Raw genomic sequence first — 20153 nt, forward strand, 5'->3', positions numbered from 1 at the left:
CCTTGGGTCTGTGCTTGGCTCCTGCGTTTTTGAAATTTGAGACCTAAAATTGCGAGTCCAGTGACCACCTCTGACCATTTTTGACCAATAATGTGCCTTCCCTGCCTTCATATTGCACCGCGTTTCGCGACCGTGTCTTCCTTTCATCGAACAACGCCCGTGGCTGAGAAGTTTGAGAAGTCGCAGCCCTGGTGGAGCTGAACATGCCTTCTCTGCCTTCCCTGCCTTCATATCGCACAGCGTTTCGCGACCATGTCTTCCTCTCATCGAACAACGCCTGTGGCTGAGACGTTTGAGAAGTCGCAGCCCTGGTGGAGCTGCAGAGCCTTGGCACAGTGCAAGAACTCCCCTGGACAGTGTTCCCTCTAAGCTGAGGGCTTCGGGTATCGGGACGGCGCGGATTCGGCGGCGCTGGCTGCAGAGGCAGGGGAATGGTGCGGGGGGCTTTTTGGACTGCTTGCCCCTTGCCTTCGGGGCGCCTTGGAGTGGCTGGTGTGGGGACGGTCTGCAGGGCAGTCGAGGCTTTGTCTGGGCTGGCTGGTCATGTGGTGGCCGTCCTGACGGAGCGTTTACATGATTGCTGCTGCGGTGACTGCTGTAGCTCCAGTGGTGACCGGGCACGGGAGGAGAGAGTATCGGAGACGCGTTTGCAGCTGGCGGTGGGGGGGAGCCCGGGGTGGGATTTTGCCCCCCTTGGACTGCCCGGGAAGATCTCCCTCGGACTGCCAGGGGAGGAGGACGCTTACAACGAAGGAGGCTGGATTTACAACAAAGGAGAGCGTGGGACTGTGGAGTGTTCCTAGGGGCTGGTTCTTCAAAGACTAGTTAGTGCCCCTAAAGAGCTCAGCGCCCTTCCAGCCTGTGATTCATCCCAAAGGATGATGGCAGTGGGGCAAGGATTAGTAACCCCCCTCCGACATTGGTGTTGTGCAACGCCAGGTCTATTAATAATAAAACAACGGTCCTTAGGGACTTTATTATGGAACAACAGGCTGACCTGGCTTGCGTGACCGAGACCTGGGTGCGGGATGGGGAGACGAGGAGAGTGGGAGATAGATTGGTTGTAAGTAGTATGTAATGTTGGGGTAGGAGTGTTTAGGTTTTTCTTGTGGTTTTTTATTGCAGCCGAATATACTATTGTACTTGACAAGTTTTTGTATAGCAGAGTGCGGATGTATGGTTGTGTGTCAGTTGAGTGGGTGCAGCACTTGTGGGACGGTTGATTTGCTGTTACTGGTGGTCTGGAGCTGCAGCGTGGACTGGCCAAAAGGTAGTGATGCCAATACAACAGATTCTGGTGCTCTTTGGGAGGGGAAAGTACAGCGGTGGGTCCAGGAGGTGGAGTACGGGAAGGGCGCTGAGAAGCAACAGAGCTCGGCGCCCTTCCAGCCTGCGACTCATCCCAAAGGATGATGGCAGTGGGGAAAGGATTAGTAATCCCCCTCCGACATTGGTGTTGTGCAACACCAGGTCTATTAATAATAAAACAACAGTCCTTAGGGACTTTATTATGGAACAACAGGCTGACCTGGCTTGCATGACCGAGATCTGGGTGCGGGATGGGGAGACTGTAGCTCTCTCCCAGCTTGCCCCACCTGGGTTTTCGGCCCTACACCTAGGGGGCGGGGGGGAGGAGTGGCGATATTTATACAAGAGGCTTACTCCTTCAGGGCGCTCCCCACGGCGGAGATTGCAGGCTTAGAGTGTGTTGGTCTGGCGCTGGAGGCCAAGGAGAGTTTGGCAATCTGGCTGGTGTACCGGCCGCCTAACGCACCGGCCAGTAGTCTGCTGTCCCTGCTGGAGGCCGTACCAGGCTGGGCACTGGAGCACCCTAGGCTTTTAGTCTTGGGTGACTTCAACATCCATGCCGATGATGCGGCCGGTTCCCTGAGGCACTCAAGGAAGCGATGGTCCGCCCACTCCTGAAAAAGCCAACTTTGGACCTGCCTAAATTGGCCAGCTATCGGCCGGTGTCCAGTTTGCCCTATTTGGGCAAATTGATCGAGAGGGTGGTGGCGACTCAGTTACATAGCTTCCTAGGTGATGTTTCCGTCCTTGATCCATTCCAGTCTGGCTTTCGCCTGGGGTATGGGATGGAGACAGTGTTGGTTGCCCTGACTGACGACCTCCGTAGACATCTGGATCAAGGCTGTGTGGTGGTGCTGTTGTTGCTAGATCTGTCGGCCGCATTTGATATGGTCGACCACCAGCTGTTGGCCCACCGCCTTGCTGACGTGGGGATTCAGGGGCTCGCCCTTCAATGGCTTGCCTCTTTTCTCCAAGGTCGGGGACAGAGGGTTGTGCTGGGGGAGCAGGAGTCCTGAAGGCACCTGCTTGAATGTGGAGTGCCTCAGGGGGCAGTACTCTCCCCGATGCTATTTAACATATATATGCGCCCCCTCGCCCAGATTGTCCGGAGGTATGGGCTTGGGTGTCATCAATATGCAGATGACACCCAGCTCTATCTGATGTTGAGCGGCCAGTCAGACTCTGACCCAAAAGATCTTCACCGGGCCCTACAGGCCGTGGCTAGGTGGCTCAGGCTGAGCCAGTTGAAGCTGAACCTGGCGAAGATGGAGGTCCTGTGTCTGGGTTGGGGTGGTATGGGATTGGGGCTCCCACTTCCGGCCTTTGATGGGGCTCCTCTTGTGCCAGCTTTGGAGGTTAGGAGTTTGGGGGTGCTCCTGGACCCCACCTTAACGATGGAGACCCAGGTGGCGGCCACTGCCAGAGCAGCCTTTTATCATCTTCGGCCGGTGCAGCAGTTTGTCCCCTTCCTTACCCGCGGTGATCTGGCCACAGTGATCCATGCGATGGTCACCTCGAGCCTAGACTACTGTAACACTCTCTACATGGGGCTGCCTTTGTCACTAATTCGGAGGCTGCAGCTGGTGCAGAATGCAGCGGCCAGGTTGTTGGTGGGTGCCCCTAAATGGGAACACATCCAACCTGTGCTGAAGGCGCTCCACTGGCTGCCTATAGCATACCGGATTCACTTCAAAGTGCTGGTGCTTACCTTTAAAGCCCTACATGGCCAGGGTCTGGCATACCTGAGGGACCGCCTTTCCCAATATAGGCCCCAAAGAGCACTTCGGTCGGGGTCACAACACCGCCTAGTGACCCCGGGCCCTAAAGAGACCAGGCTAGCTACCACGAGGGCCAGGTCCTTTTCGGTGGTAGCTCCTACCTGTTGGAATGAGCTCCCGGAAGAGATCAGGGCCCTGCGGGACCTTTTACAGTTCTGCAGGGCCTGCAAGACGGAGCTCTTCCGCCAGGCTTTTGAGTAGGAGCCGCCACCACCACTACCACCACCGTGTAACTGCAGAGCAGTACCGCCAAGTTGGGCCGATGGAGCAACTGGAACATCGTGGCCCATGGCGTCCCCCTTCCTGACCTCCTCCTGATAGGCAGTGGGGGAGTGTGTAATTTTAGTCTTTCATGTATCCTGTTAGTTGTGAATTTTTAGCTTCAACTGTTTTGTTTTATCTCTATTGCACCTTGTGCCTTGTAAGCCGCCCTGAGCCTGCGTGCAGGGAGGGCGGGGTATAAATGAAATAAATAAATAAATAAATAAAATCCTAGCAGGTGCTGCATCATCACCTTTCTTGTCTGGTGCCTATTTCTACCATCATCTGCTCAGAAACCAGTGCGACTGCAAACAGCTTTTGTTATTTAATGCAGTGTTTCCTTTCTGACCCCAAACTACAGCGAATCACAAATGCAGTCATACACTACAGGCAGAGAAAGCTGCTGCTGTTCTGTCTGCATTGCAGATGAAAACAGGTTATTCTCCCCCTCTGGAAGCTGCCATGACAGTATTATTTATAAGTGGATTAACTAACCTACTAGTTTGTCCAAGGGGAAGAGGGAGTGCTTTTGATACAGATGTCAGAAATTATAGCTGTTTGCATGCAAACCACTTATTATCAGAAATGGTCTTATTTCATTTCTCTCCCTAGGCATTGTGGGGCCCCCCTCACTTTCACTCTATTTTCAGTACACACATGGCTTTACAGGACAAATAGATCAGCTTATTAAAAACTTAGATTGAATTTTAAATCAGCATAATGCAGAACTGGAAGTCCTTATGCCACCACAGGAAAAATGACTAGCCCCCAAAGTGTGCAGACCTGCCTGTTTGCATGTAGCTGTCGGGTTTAGCCAGAAAGAAGGCATCCAGCTTTCATAAAGATGCCCAAGTCACATCATTTTAGAAACCTGCACTGAAACGATGCATTTCAAAATACGCTGAATTTGTGAATATCCAAACTACTTAAATGCTGTTTTTGTAAACAAAGATGCCGACAGTATTGCATGGAACTGTAGTCCTCTGCTATGATAGTATCATTAAGTGATATGCTATCAAGAGAGAGGGCCAGTCCTTTCAGACATAACAGCACTCTGTAAGTGCAACCCAGTGAGGACACCCAGATGGCCTGATACTTCTGTAGAGTTTTCCCCTACAACCGTGCTTAGGGTTAAAATATATATATATATCATTCCTTACATTTTCACCTGTGAAGTTAGATATCCTGCCCCAAGACTGGCAAATAAGCTGGAAAAGCACTGGCAGGCATAGGAAGGCAATTCCCCATCCCATGTTGGTGTATACAGGAGGTGGTTGGTTGGTCTAACCAATTAGTGAGAAGCAGCTTTTGCCATCTGAAATTCTGTGGTTCACACCAGCCCTACTTTGGATAAGCCACTTGCTGCCTTTTATCATTTGCTCACTCATGGCTGGATGGCTGCAGGCTCATAAAACATGCATGCCCCAAATTCCACACCAAAGCTCTTATTCTAAATTTACCCTCTGCAACACAGTACTGTTCCCTTGTCCTCTGCTCTCAACCTTAGACACTGGTTTTCATCTCCAAAGGGGGTAGCAGCAAAAATGGATTATTTTGGCATCTCGAAAGATTGCATACGTCTACTCACTGCATTTGAAGACGTAAATTCTAATCCACTGTAGTGGGTTAAAGTTTACAGCATTGACATAAAATTTTGTAAGCCTTTAAGGTGCTACTGAACTTTAGTTTTCAGTTCTCATACTGGAGGACATGATAGCCTTAGTTGCCCAAGTTGTAGCAAGTTTACTTTGTAGGTAGTAAACAGCATCCTCTTGACTCACTGAGAGTGACAAGAGTCCAGCAGTGCATGTGCTATAGCATGAGTTTTCACTGTCTTAAACCCCACTTACCAGATGAGGCCGCTGAATAGTCTTGTTCCTTCTCTCTGTTCCCCTTCTGTTTACTGTTCTCTGTACCAGCGGTTCCCAACCTTTTGGTATGGTGGCCAATCCAAGGCTGGCCCAAGGTTTTTTGGTGCCCTAAGCAAACTGGACACCCATTTCAGCATTCCATTTTCTAAAGTGGCTAATCAGACTCTTAAGAAATTCATTCTAGTAACCTTCAGGATATGTTTTACGTGATCAACATGTAGATGCAGTGAAGAAAAACTACCAGCTGATTTATGACATGAAAGATAACTGTTTCCAGGGTCACATCTTGGTTTCCAAAGTACAGAAGAGAGTAATGGAAAGGACAGGGTCAGCTATTAGAGAGAGCTGGCCCACAACCTACTTTCAGAGGCTTCACAATCCACTTTTGGGTCCTGACCCACAGGCTAGGAAACATTGCTCTATACCAAGCAAATGATTTGCCTTCCCACCTGAACATTTCCCCCTGGAATTCACCTTTGCAAAACATTTCATGGTCCATTCATGGGAACATGTGTTGACAGCTACCCTTTAATATGTTACAGAGAGACATTTACCTTTTAGCAACAATAGCTGTTCAGTTGTATTGGGGGAGGGGCATCTAGCTACTGGGATGATTGTAAACCTGATCAGGAGGCAGCCTTACAAATTTGTTCCTTTCAGCACTGCAGTTACCAGAAACAAACCACTATATCAGACAAGAACGCTAACTATTGTGTCAAACACTATTTGGAGCTGCTTTGAATTGCTAGAATGCCCAGTGTTTTCAGGGCAGCACTAATAAGAAAATAGAACAGTAACTTTCCCATACATTCTCATTCAGCACACTGACTCTCAGCTAAGTCCCACTGCATGCAGCAGGACTCGCTTTAGAATAAGCTTGCATGATGACTAAATTACTGGTCTTCATTTCTAAAATGAGAGGTTCCAGGGGATTCCTCTTCCCAAAAGAGGATCAGCCTCTAGAATGCTTTATCCTTAAATTTCAGGGACAGCTTATGGTTTATGATGGGGGAAAGGATTTAAACATGTTTTGTTACATTCTGTTTAATATTGTTCAGTTTCAGTTTGTTAGGTTTAAGAGCCTATAGGCCATACACCATTAAAAAAAAGAATTTAATTTAAACTTTTTTTAAAAATCAAACGTTTAAAAAGACAGTGTAACAGAAATGCGCCACATCTATTATACAGTTATTGCACAGAGTACTCAGCAGAAGTCTCAACCTTGTAGATTCCAAAAAGGAAGAAAATTTTAATATTGTACAGGATTTAATCAAATGCAAGACTGGGTTTTTCTATAGTCCACAGCTCACTGCAGAACATATTTACAAATTTGGTTTCATTGACTGCTATGCTTAACACATTTCAATTAAAAACCAAATGGAACAAAATGAAATGTACCCACTGTTAAACACAATTTCTTACAATAGTGTATTTAATAGCAATGTTTGCAAGAAATAATGTGGGACAGAAAATGTTAGATGCCAGCCGTATCACAGAATCCACATGATAGGAAGTACAAGTCCTTGAACTCATGTGAGCATTTTGTACTTTGTAAGAACCTGTTCCTGCACTGCATTTCCTTATATTTAAAAGCCTAGTTTTTAATAGTTAGGAACTATGAGTAAGTTATATTACGCATTCTACTGAAAACAGAAGATATGGAAGATTGCTTATAAACACCAATATCAATGAATTTCAGTCCGCTCAGCCTAGACGAAGTTGACAAATTGCTCCTAACTGTATGCCCCACCACGAGCTCCCTGGATCCGTGCCCTTCGTGGCTAGCTAAAGCTGGCTGCGAGGGTTTCAAGGTGCCCTAAGGCAAATTGTCAACAAGTCCCTCTTGGAGGGACTGTTCCCGGGGGTACTCAAGGAAGTAGTGGTTCGTCCTCTCTTGAAAAAGTCATCTCTGGACCTGGCCGAATTGGCTAAATACTGGCCTGTTTCCAACTTGCCCTATTTGGGCAAGATAATAGGGACTATGGCAATTCAGTTACAGAGCTTTTTGGATGACGCTTCCATTTTAGACCCTTTCCAGTCCGGCTTTCCCCCGGGCCACAGGACGGAGACAGCACTGGTTGCCCACACAGACAATCTCTGGAGGCATCTGGATCGGCAGTGTTGTTGTTGTTGGACCTGTTGGCAGCATTCAACACGGTCGACTGATCCACCACCTCACCAACACTGGAATCCAGGGGCCTGCCCTGCAATGGCTCGCCTCCTTCCTCCAAGGTCAGGGACAAAGGGTGGCGCTGGGGGAACAGCTATCCTGAAGGTACCCACTGGATTGTGGAGTGCCTCAAGGGGCAGTGCTGTCCCTGATGTTACTTAACATTTATAGGCGCCCCCTTGCCCAGATTGCACAGCAACATGGGCTGAGATGTCACCAGTATGCAGATGACACCCACCTCTGTTTGCTGTTGGGCAGCCGGTCAGACTTTAAAACGGAAGATCTGGACCAGGCACTACAAGATGTGGCTGGATGGCTTAGGCTGAGCCGACTGAAATTGAATCCGATGAAGACGGAGGTCCTGTACCTGAGTCAGGGTGGACTGAAGGTAAGGATCCCACTCCCAACCTTTGATGGGGCTCCGCTGGTGCCAGCGCCAGAGGTTAGGCGTTTGGGAGTGCTCTTGGATGCCTCCTTAACAATGGAGGCCCAGGTAGCAGCCTCTGCCAAGTCAGCCTTTTACCATCTTTGGCTGATTAGGCAGTTGGTTCCCTTCCTCAAGCGCAACAACTTGGCAACAGTGATCCACACTATGGTCACCTTGAGACTGGACTACCGTAATACGCTTTACATGGGGCTGCCCTTGTCACAAATTCAGAAGCTACAGCTAGTGCAAAATGCTGCAGCCAGGCTTTTAATGGGCCTCCCAATGTGGGAGCACATTTAGCCTGTGCTGAAGGCATTGCACTTGCTACCGATAGCATACCGAATTCACTTCAAAGTGCTGGTTCTTACCTTTAAAGCCCTCTATGGTTAGGGACCTATATACCTGAGGGACCGCCTTTCCCCACATGTTCCCCAGAGAGCATTGTGATCAAGGTCCCAACATCAATTGGTCCTCCCCGGACCCAAGGATGCCAGGCTGGCTATATCCAGGGCCAGGGCTTTCTCGGTGGCGGCTCCTCTCTAGTGGAATGAGCTCCTAGAAGAGATCAGGGCCCTGCGGGACCTTATGCAGTTCCATAGGGCCTGCAAGACGGAGCTCTTCTGCCACGCCTTCAATTAGGAGCCGCCCACGATAGAGAACCCTGAAGCCACCAGAACAGTCTGTGCCAGCTGTACTGAAGGTTGCCTGCCATCATTTAATAACCTATTAGTGTCATTAATGTTAATACCTTTTAAATGTTGGAATGTTTTATATGGTTTTAGGTCTATTTAAATTGTTTGTGTGTGTTTTATTCTTTTATGTAAGCCGCCCTCAGCTGGGAGGGTGGGGTATAAATCGGACAATAAATAAATAAAAAACTAATTTGCATGCAGAATTCATTAAGTCAAGTTTATTTTATCCTCTAGGTAACTGTTACATTCACTTCAGACTTCAATTTCCAATTAATTACAAAGGTGATATCTGGAAAAGGAAAAATGGTCTGTTCCTTTGAATCTCACCTTTTCCCACCAGGCAGACTGTTCATTATACATTCCAATTGCTTACATTAAATCCCAATGTTTACATTCCATCAAAATGCATGAGGAGCACTCAACAGATGAGGAGGAGTACAGCTAACAGCTTTTCAAATAAGACGAAGTGGCTTGTAGCACAAAAAATAAGCTGTGGAACTTGTGAGGCAAACCCATGAGTGACAGTACTGCATGACTCTCTGAACGTTTGCTTAGAAATGCAAATGGGTACCAAAAAAAGGATGATGTCTAAAGCTCAATGAAATGCGTTAAAACTTTAGTTTAATCATGTAACAAATCTGATTTACACACAGGGTTTGCTGTGAGCCTTCAGATAATCTTGTCGAACCCTAAAGCTGTATTCAAACGCCGTGGATCACAGCCCGGGATGCAGGAATCTGATTTTCTGAAACTCATAACCACAATGGAAGAACTGGAGCCAAAAGCAAACAACTGCACAAAGGTATTAATTTCAGTGTTACTGCAGAAACCTGCCTTTTAAGGGGTAACATAACAAGAACTAATTTTTTTCCAAAAAAACTTTTAATTTTTTTCTCCCAGGTTCTTGTATGGCACACGCGAACTGAAAAGGTAAATTTAGCTAATGAGCCAAAGTATCACCTGGACACAGTCAAAATTGAGGTGTGATCTGTAAGCATAAAATAGGATGTACCAAAATTAACGGAGGCAACAGTGTTATATCTACTGAACGCAGTTAAACTTTCAAGCACCATACAGCTTGCTGTTGCGCAACAACATCCTGTACTCATCTAAAGAAAGACTTCTGTGCAAGCCACCTGTCAAATGGCGTGAGATGTATGTAATTTGTCTTTACTTGTTTTGCATGCGTTTCTCCAATCCATTTTAGCACTTTAAGTAAAATATTTAGATTATTTTGACAAAACCAGTTTAACACAATGGAATAACTGGGGTGGGAGACTGATCTAAAGCAATGTATATTTCAGTTTGTTGCTCCTTCATTTGCCAGATTATTTATACTTGATGTTTATTCTCCCTAAATTAAACAGTTTTGATTTGAAGAATAGTAGACAAGAATGCCACATATAATGAATTAGTCTTACAATGTGCTTTTTCTTTCTTTAATATAGGGAAGCAACAGCTTATCAGTGTGAGGCAAATGTAAACACAATTAATGGCATAAACCTGGATACAGCTGTAATGACAAAGTTATATCTTTCAGAGAGTTACCCTGTATGTATGCTGTGCAGTATACTTTTAGATTAGGCCTTTATCACCGCTGCCACCATCTCCCTGTGATGTTTGACTGACTTATTTTAAAACATGGGAAATTCAGAGATCAGTTTCTGTTTCTTGGATTTTTTTGTTTTTTAACTGATGTGGCTACCATGACATCCAGGCTTATGTTCCTTTCACTACCGTATTTCCTGTTCAGCACATCATAGTAATGTCATGGTGAAATGAATGAAACAAAATCATTGTTACACAAGAAAAAAAAACTTGAGTGATACATGTACACTCTTATTTATATGATTAACATTTGTTCATACAGTACCTTCTACAGGAATACTGGGTAATTTTCTGGGTGGGGATTACATCTTAAGAGAGAGTACTAACATGATATTTATTTCCCTTATAAGTAACCATTTGATATATAACTGATAAAATAATTTGAGTAAGTAGTTGGCCACATAGTTCTTCTGAATATGATGCATTAAATCAGATGTATTGTGGAACAAAAAAGCTGATGATGATAGGTGTTCTCAACCTGCTTTTCACTACATCAAAATTTAAGTCAATACAGACTACAACACGGTCAGGTAAAATTACTTCTTAATATGAACAATTCTGTGGGGCTGGAGAGGGAGAAAATATGTACAGACCAGGGAAACTAGATGCACTTGAGCATATGGAATGTCAGATCTCTAATCTGGGTGGAGCTTCTATTTCCATTTTTCATTTCCAGAGTTGTGTGCTGAGAGTCTGGCCTGAGGAACTTCCAGTCCATCCTGCTGCTGTGTTTGGGGGCTGGCCAAAGCTCATCATATTGCTCGAACTACTCAGATTCATTCCAGCCATTTGCTGATTCATCTGTAAAGTACATGCATAAAACTATAGTTAGTACACCGGTATTTGAAGATACAAATCTTAGAACTTAAAACTGTAACTAAGACTTAAGCTTAATTTTAACAGTGAGGAGAAGCACTGTCTCAATAAGTCACATATTCACAATTCCTATTTCCAGGATTCTTTAAAACATGGTTTTGAAATTAGCATAGGTGTGGCTGAATGTCCGTTCTAAATCTTACACATGAACTTTCATGCACTAAAACTGCAGGCAGCAAGTTGTGTATAGTGTTTTCCTATGGGTTGGTTTATAAATGACCAAAGAATATACCTTGTGCACAGACATTTACAGTACTGGACAGAATCCAAATTTTAAAGTAAGTTTTCTGCTAAGATGCCTTACTGGGATATACAAAAGCCAAATTTATGGTTACCAAAGTGGTATGAGAGTAACTTGCATGTGTCTGGATGCCATGTGACTATTAACATTTGCAGAAAGCAAACATGTTTGCTTGCAGTTCTGACACAATACCTTCCTGCATCAATAGCAACAGTTTTGGTTCTGGGAAGTAACCACATTATGTGGGAGGGGCTGTGGCTCAGTGGTTGAGCCTCTGCTTGGCATGCAGAAGTCCCAGGTTCAGTCCCCGGCACCTCCAGTTAAAAGGATCAGGCAGGAGGTGATGGGAAAGACCTCAAGCTGGAGAGCCACTGACAGTCTGAGTAGACACACTGACCTTGATCGGCCAAGGTCAGTATGAGGCAGTTTCATGTGTCTGACTCAAGTGATCTGCTTTTTGCAGCTGATAACAAAGGGTGTGAAATCCAGCCATATGAAAGTTCTAGTAACATATGGATTGGCCTTCAGTTACAATGTACAGATTTATATTCCAGTCTTAGGAGATATGATACATCCAGAACTAGACACTGCATTTCATTTTACTACTGTAGTAGTTCCAAGACACTTCTATGACCTGCACTGTCAACAGATTTCAATTTTAAACACCTTACAACCAGAGCATCTTGCTGTGCAATCCTTAGCATGTTTACTAGGAAGTCCCACTGAGTTAGGACTGCAGACTAAACGTTAAGTCACATTATACCACAGTTTCCAGTAAGTAAATGATTGTAAATAATGTGATGATAATTTGAGTTAGATGTGATTTGCTAAAATCTAGATAGCTTTAAAAAAACCCAAACCATTGCTAAGAACTGTATCTATAAACACAATCTGGTACAATTTCATATTCATGTAAACAAATTCAAATTAAACATGTCATATGATGCACAAATTATTCAGACAATATAATAAGTCATCACTAGTATACTGAAATTACTAATTCTTGTGTGCACTTTATTACTGTTTTTTTCAATGAATGCCTTCTAAAGCAATCTCTTAGGGATTCCTAAATTACCCTTAGGAAAAAATTATGCAATAACTGCTTATCCCAGTCCACTATCCCCCACACCGGCTTTCTCCAGAGATATTTGTAGGACAGAGACACATCTTGTCAAAGATTTTACAGACCATGTTTGCACTGTCTTTTTCTGAACTACAGCTTTGCATCAGCAACAAACAGATTGTGAGGGTATGGATGGCTGATGCTAGATCCTGGAAGCTGGCAGCCACTGTATTATTTGCAGAAAAATACCTGGACTCAGACTGGAACTTGCAGACTAAAACCAAAAAGTTCCATAAGCCCCTATTCAAGTCCTAGGCTGCTGGATGAGCACTTTTTTTAGCTAGTTTCCACACCTGATCATTTTTACTTCAAACTGGTAAAAACTACTCCTTACGCTAATGCATTGCCCTGAGCAGTTTTGGATTTTTTAAAAGGCCGGCTATTATTATTAAAGGCTCAGTGTTGCATTACTGTTATCAGTGTAGTTGCTCCTCTCCTTGACAGGATCCCACAGCACTCTGTAATCAGCAATGATCTAGGTTGGGCAATTCTCTGGCCTCGACCCACACAAGTATATTGCAGGGCGGCATGGAATCCAGCCCCTGAGAAGTATTAAATAAGCTGCTCTGTTAATACAGTTGGCTCTTATCAAAAGAGCCTGTTGAATAATTATACCAGGAAATGGAACCTTAAGTAAGCAAGGATGAAATAGTCTGCTACATGCATTCTCAGGACCTAGCATAAAAGAGCCCAACTAAATTGTGTAGCCAGTAACTGGGACATTTACATATGCACAAACAAAGTTTGAGTCCAGTGGCACCTTTAAGACCAAAATTTTTAAATTTAAGGTATAAACTGCTGTGTGCATGCACACTGTATCTGAAGAAGTGTGCATGCACACAAAAGCTTATATCTTGAATAAAACGTTTTTGGTTTTAAAGATGCCACTGGACTCAAACTTTGTTCTGTGGGCTTGTTAGTTTCCTTTTTGTAGTTTAAGCACATGCATCACTTTCTCAACTGGTATCTCTTCTGGAATGCAGAAGCAAATCCAAATGTGACAAATATGGACCAATACTTCTAGTGTATCTTGATTCCTGAATCTGGAATTTAACCTTAACAGAAAAAGATTCTTTACACTACACCCTACAAAAAAGAAAGAAAGAAAAACATTTCTACCTGAGAGAGGTTCCACTGAGCTTGCTGATTTTGCTGCAGACCATATTTACTCTGCGGTAAGGCTACTGTTGTTCCTTGGGGGCCAACAACATTTTGAGGAAGTCCCAAACCAGCAGTCTGTGCAGCCACAGAAAAGCCATTGGGCATTCCCATGCCCACCAACATTCCTGTGTTTTGTCCTATGACAGGCACTGACTGTCCCATCATTCCAGGGGCTGCAGGCACAGGCACTCCCATGGCTGGAAAGCCTTGAAAATGAGTGGGTGGTGGTGCAGTGAAGGGCATAGACTGTGGTCCCATGAAGACACCTGTATTGGGTAGAGGGGAAGAACAAAAAGACAAGGTTTTCTTATGTAAGCAACATCTTAAATTCTATAAGGTAACTTTGCAAAGATGTTTTGCTCACACGATTTCAGTTCCATCTGGCAAAAAAGAAAGTCACATTAGTCCTGTTCACAAGTTACAATCCGTGTATACTGTACAACTCAGTTTTTCTGCAGATGTGCACTGAATAATTCTGTTACATTCAATGCATGTGCAGCTGAACATGTGATTAAAATCATGCTTATATTCAGGTACTAGTCCTCAGTTGCATTTGCAAAGTGAATGCACACTGGTGCTCTTTTACAAACAGATGTACATGCATGCATGGTAATATGAGAAGGTTTTATGTGAGCTGGGAATGAGGAGATATCATGCAGGTCCTGTTTTCTAATTGCCATGTTCATGAAAGTTTGCCGCTAACTTTATGAGCCATATAAATTTTAACAAAAATTAACAGAGGGGTACAAAAACCCTTGTGAAGCTTAAAAATTGTGTCTGTCTTCTAGGGTACTGAAGAGGATAAGCTATCCCTTCAACCAGATGTGGCTGCTAGTTCTTCCTGTTCTCTCAGCCACATAGTCCTATCAGTGCAGCTTGGCTTAGATGCAGCATTCGCACACGGAGGCAGCAGTGACCTAGGAAGAATGGGGGAGGGGACTTGCTTTCTCTGATTAGCTGCACCTGCTACAGACAGGCTTGGGCTGTTATCAGAGGTGACCTCAGACCACCTGAAGCTCAGGAATAGCTGCTTCAGGCAGGCTACTGGTGGGCTGGGCATTATCTTGATAAAACTGCTAGAATTTATTGTGGTTTCAAGTTTAGCCTTTGAACAGTTATCTTCCCTTCTGTTTCTCCAATACCAAAGTTAGATATTGAAATTCTGTTACATTTGCTCCCTGGGGAGTGTACAGCTAATAAGAGAGGAGTTAGCTAGACAATCTCAGTGCCTAGCAAAGCATCCATTCTTCTGTTGGGTTCTTCAGGGTTTTCCCCCACTTGGTGTGATGCTTCCATTCTTTATGCTTTCCTATTTTGTCTGGTTTGTATTTTCACCCCCACTTTGTTCCTGCACTTTTACGCATCATTTTTCTTTTTTTACAGTTGCCTCCTTTATCCCTTTTTGTCAACAGCCTTCCCTGGAAGCAAGGCCTTAACTCAGATCAGAGATTCGCATACTACAGCTCTAGAACCTCTTCTGATAGTAGGATTCAACTGTGTTAAGATAGGCTACAGTAGTAAATAAGAACAGATATGAGCATATGCAGAACGCTTTCCCTTTACAGCCAGCAACTACTCACTGGAGGAGAGACAAGTTACCCTCCATAATTTCCAGGTAGGGTTGACCTGTGTGGCATTTCTCAGTTAAACACTGCCTAAAAGGAAGACAGCTGTGAGGCGGAATGGTAAAGAAACCACTTAAAAGGACCAACAAGAATAGGACCTTCTCTTACGATTGTGCTCCAGTGTCCATCTCTCTCCTTTCTCCAGCCTGGCTCCAGAAAATCCTACTAGTGCAAATATTCCATGAATGAAAGGCATATTTTAATTTTTTATGATGCATAGGATGTGGTATCATCTCCCCCAAACTGAAATGAGAGCCAGTGTGGTGTACTGCGTAAGAGTGTTGGACTTGTATCTGGGAGACTCAGGTTCAAGTTCCCTCTCATGCTATGGAAGCTTGCTGTGTGAACTTGGCCCAGTCACATTCTCTCTCAGCCTAACCTACCCCATAGGATTGTTGTGAGGATGAAATGGAGGTGAGGAGAATGGTGTAAGGCACTTTGGGTCCCCAGTGGGCAGAAAGGTGGGGTATACACGAATTAAATAAATGAGAGGCACTGTTCTCCCCATTACCCTTCTTCCCCTGACACTAGCCAAGTTCGTGGAGATTTGCTGCCTTCTGGCAGCACCACAGAGGAAGCAAGTGCTGCTGTGCCGTTTCCTAAGCAACAGGGGACACTCACCTAGCATCCCATGTAATGCTACCTGTTTGCACTGCAGAGCAGCAAGAGAGGGAGGGGCTCTTTATGAGGCCTTGGCAACTTAGGAAATATTCCCTTCCCCAGTAGCTTCATCGCCCTTCCTGCCCAGCACTAGCAGTAGGGAAGGGCAGCTCTGCAGTCCATGAATGAGACGGCACACTTTCTCCCTGGGCTTGCCCACGAAGCACTGCAGCATTAAAAGAAAACAACCACTCTCAACTTTAAATATTTTTTTGTTCTTCACACTTGGCTGAGTTTTATTTTATCCTGTATAGAAACAGGAAAGTAAATTAACACGAGTACACACTTTTAGAAGGAAAACCCCACCTGTTGAGTTCTTACCACTGCATTCAATTAAGTTACTTTGAAAGCAGATTTGGAAAGCAATTACCTGGAGCGTTTTGCTGTGGCATGGTCCCTGTGCCATACAGTGACAAGATGGAGTCTTTGGAGAGCAGTTTCTTTGCTGACTCTTCAGATTTTGTTTGTTCAGTGAACAGATCGAGGTCCCCAGATGCAGCAGATAAAGTGGTAGCTGCAGGGTTAGTGGGAGCACTCTGGGAAATAAAGGTCAAAAGAAGACTGCTGAAAGAAATTACCAGAAGACATGCTACCTAACGTGCATTTCATTCCTAAATTGAACAAAAATTAGCACTAAACTTGCCGATTTCAAGGGTCATAAGAATCTGAAAGCTATACAGGAATACGATGTGTTACAAATATATAGACACAGAGGAATTTCAATGCTTACATACAAAGAACACACTATTACTTGTTTCTTAAGGTTTCCCTTATAGGTTGCATAAATTACAATGATATATTACTAAAATCATGAGGAAGCTTACTCTGTGTGAAGCAAAATCAAAACAGTTCCACACTATGCAAAAACATGTCTCCACACAGATGACCCCACAGCAAATATGTGGAGTGTGTGTACATACGCATGGGGACAGTGGTTGGGCCTCAGTTGTACACAGGTGTTTGAGAAATGCATGTATAGATCTATGTTTTCCAAGTTTTATGAGCCTGCTGCAAGAAATATTAGTGTAACACCAGTGTACACAGTAAATTTATTGTGTAAGTTGTAGAGATGCCCCTAGATAGAAGCTAGAATCTCCCAAAATATGGAAAGATGGTGTCTTTTACAACATGACTTTTTCTACTGTTGGTAAAGAGGGTGTATGAAGAAACGTGGTGGATTTATTGTATGCAATATACCAGTTGATTTTCAGAATTTGCCAAACTTTACAAATAAATACTGAAAAAATGATCTGCTTGTCAGTCGTTCTTTTAAATTAAAGGGTTACAAAGAAATCACATAGTTATGGCCTTTTGCAGGATTTATTTTAAATGCTATGCATGCATCTTCGAACATCATGCTTCCCCCTTACAGTCAATGGTATTACTCTCACAACATGCTGGGGAGCCCAATCCAATTGATCAAAAGGGTTAGGGAAACGGAACAATAGCTCAGACTAAGTAATAGGTACCTATATTTCTCAAGGAACGTGACGGATACTCCCCTCCTAAGTATGGAGCAAAAAGTAGGACTCTGTCCCTGCAGTTAGCTTTCTATGTAGTGATTCAGATAGGATTCCTGCCTAAAAGGTTTTATCTTCTCCACAGCAGTCCCAGATTCTGAGTTGGCTTTGTTTTCTTCTATGATTTCCTTGTCTCCTTGTAGCCTTTTTCAAATACTCTCCTTGGAGACGGCTACAGTGCAAACCTTCTTCCAGAAGATGCAACACACAATTTGCTGAGTCTCAAAAGCAAAGCAAATGATGGACAATTCCATCAATTGCTAGTTCCATGAAACTTGAATGGTTTAAAGAGGGAAATTAATTTGTGCCCTGTGTGATGATAGGTCCCCTAGCTTAGCCCACTGTATGTGTCTGTCTCTAGATGAGGTAGTGTGCATCTTCTGCAGCAGGATTTATGGCTCATGCTGCATCTCTTAGGAAAATCTAGCAAAGTCGTCATGCAAGGGTAAAGAAACCTGCATATAAAACTTCTTTTCAGCTACTGACAATAATTTAGGGATGAAGGGAAATCTCTATTGTGGGAGACCACAATTTCTAAAAACATTCTATGACTTGATTCTATGCATGAATCAACCTGGATATGTATCAGTAACTCTGAGATGATAAAAACAGCTGGATTTATTTCTAAGAAAGCACGCACAAACATGAAGTAACATTTAGCACTGGCTAGTCTATACTTTTCACAAAATAAAACACGATTTTGTTTAAAAACCCTCATTTAGTATTTAAAAAAAATCAACATTTCTTAATACAACGAGTATTAACTACAAAGTATTTTATGCAGATAATCCTGTAAATTGCTTGCTTAATCATTTGGTCACTTACTGAAGAACAGAATATGCAAACAGATCTAAAGTAAAGCTTGGATTTTGTGTTTGGATTCTCAAAGGCTTCAAATATGTTTTCAAAACACACACAGGAACCTACAGTGACACTGCACAAATTCACAGGTTGAATGGTTCAGTAGTCTTTGTCAAAAAGAACTGCACCCCTTAAAATCTAGAAATTCCCACGTTTTTCCTGAAGTCAACAGAGCATGAAGGAAAATATTTTTCCATAAACCATAATATATCTATGGTAAACTTTTCAAAGAAAAGTAACTATACGAATGCTGAGATGATTTAACTGCATCAAATCTTTTCCCTCCAATATGTAATGAATTGATTTTATAAAATTAACTGCAAGCGATGAATGGATATAATAGAAATGAAATCAAGCTGTTTAAGTACTGTAGATAATTCTTCTCCACTCACAATGACATGCTTTATACATAACACAAGTACACCTACACACCCTGGCCAGGAAGAGAAATACTTTCACAGCAATAGTTTGTTTTGTTTGAATCACAAACCATGACTGAAATCCTCCTAAGGAGTGCAGGGATTCGGATGGAAAAAACATAAACATTGAATTTCCTAGCTCCATGCAAGGACATGAATAAGGAAAGAACATGCAAGCCTCAGGATTCCACCAAGTTCCTTCCTAATATTCAAACCATGGTTTAGTATTGTGTTGTATGTATGTTTGTATACTTCTATAAATAAATATATAAGCAAAACCCTGCTTCAGTGACAGAGAATGTAGCTCGAGCAATTCTGAACCAGACACACTTCAGTATAAACAAAAATTGAAAAGTGTGAACGCTTCTACAGATGGACAGTTAACCTATGCTGAAATAAATTCAGGTGAGTAGCCATGTTGGTCTGAAGCAGCAGCAGAAAGTTTAAGTCCAGTGGTACGTTTAAGACCAACAAAGTGTTATTCAAGGTGTGAGCATTTGTGTGCATACACGCTGCTTCAGTGACGTGTGTATGCACAAAAAAGCTTATAACTTGAATAAAATATTGTTGGTCTTAAAGGTGCCACTGGACTCAAACTTTGTTATGTTGAAACAGATTAGTGGCATATCATGAACAGCTCTTTGGATTGATTGATTGATTTACATTATTTATCATCCGTCTTTCTCACTGAGATTCAAGGTGGATTACACAAAACAATACTGTGATACATCTAATAGCTGTGAACAGGACAAGGACTGCAGAAATTGGAAACAAAACTGTTGCCTGGACAAAGCATATGTATTAAACATGACATGTTAAACAATACAAAAGTGTGTGTGTGTGTGAGAGAGAGAAGTGCTGTCAAGTCACTTCTGGCTTATGGCAACCCTGTGAATCAATGTCCTCCAAAACGTCCTATTGTTGACAGCCTTGCTCAAGTCTTGCAAACGTTACATCAGTAGAAATGCAGTGCATTCTCCTGGATCAGTTTGCTATGACGTAGCATTAACTTGCTTCTCCAGTAGCAAGGCTGGGTCCAGTATAACCCCTAAGCTCTCAATAGAGTCAGTAAAGGTCAGCTGAACGCCATCCAAACTATGCGGCAATGTTATTGTTTAAGACTGCAGCCTTCCTAGCCAGCATTACCTCATTCTTGTCCGGGTTCAGTTTCCGTTTGTTCTGACTGAAATGATGTGAAGTGGGGTGAGCACTTTCTTTTTTATCTAGATGGCCTGACTGCAGCTGGACACAAAATGGTGGCCTAACAGGTAGGACCAATTACCCAGGATGACTAGAATATACAAGAACAACCCTACATACAAGTTACTACAGATATCTACAGATATCCTAATTCCAAGTCCAAAAGGTGACTGGCCTCAAAAGTTTGGCCACAGACAGCACCACTGAAGCTGTGTGACAGTGATTAAGCACTAAATCCATAACAGACTTTTGTTTATTTGCAATTTTAAAGGAATAGCAACTTGTATTGACATTGTGAAGCATAAAGTTCTAGGTTACAGCTAGAGAACACAGACTGAAATATACATTTTGC

General features: G+C 43.4%; 2 protein-coding genes across 3 annotated transcripts in view; one reads left to right on the plus strand and one right to left on the minus strand.

Moving 5' to 3' along the window:
- B3GAT2 (beta-1,3-glucuronyltransferase 2) overlaps positions 1 to 9507 on the plus strand; it is a 56243-nt gene extending 46736 nt beyond the window's left edge. The window contains exons 4-5 of the mRNA XM_015412640.1: positions 9161 to 9309; positions 9408 to 9507. Of these exons, the coding sequence (XP_015268126.1) occupies positions 9161 to 9309; positions 9408 to 9494 (236 nt within the window). The 3' untranslated portion in view covers positions 9495 to 9507. The remainder of the gene's footprint in view (positions 1 to 9160; positions 9310 to 9407) is intronic.
- A 1255-nt stretch (positions 9508 to 10762) lies between these two features.
- Positions 10763 to 20153, minus strand: part of SMAP1 (small ArfGAP 1) — a 100663-nt gene continuing 91272 nt past the window's right edge. For both annotated transcript variants that reach the window (XM_015412694.1, XM_015412701.1), the window contains 3 exons: positions 16172 to 16337; positions 13475 to 13782; positions 10763 to 10916 (listed from right to left, as the gene is read on the minus strand). In XM_015412694.1, the coding sequence (XP_015268180.1) occupies positions 10782 to 10916; positions 13475 to 13782; positions 16172 to 16337 (609 nt within the window). In that variant the 3' untranslated portion in view covers positions 10763 to 10781. The remainder of the gene's footprint in view (positions 10917 to 13474; positions 13783 to 16171; positions 16338 to 20153) is intronic.

Source organism: Gekko japonicus, unplaced genomic scaffold, assembly GCF_001447785.1.
Source record: "Gekko japonicus isolate JY-2015 unplaced genomic scaffold, Gekko_japonicus_V1.1 scaffold806, whole genome shotgun sequence".
NCBI lineage: Eukaryota > Metazoa > Chordata > Lepidosauria > Squamata > Gekkonidae > Gekko > Gekko japonicus.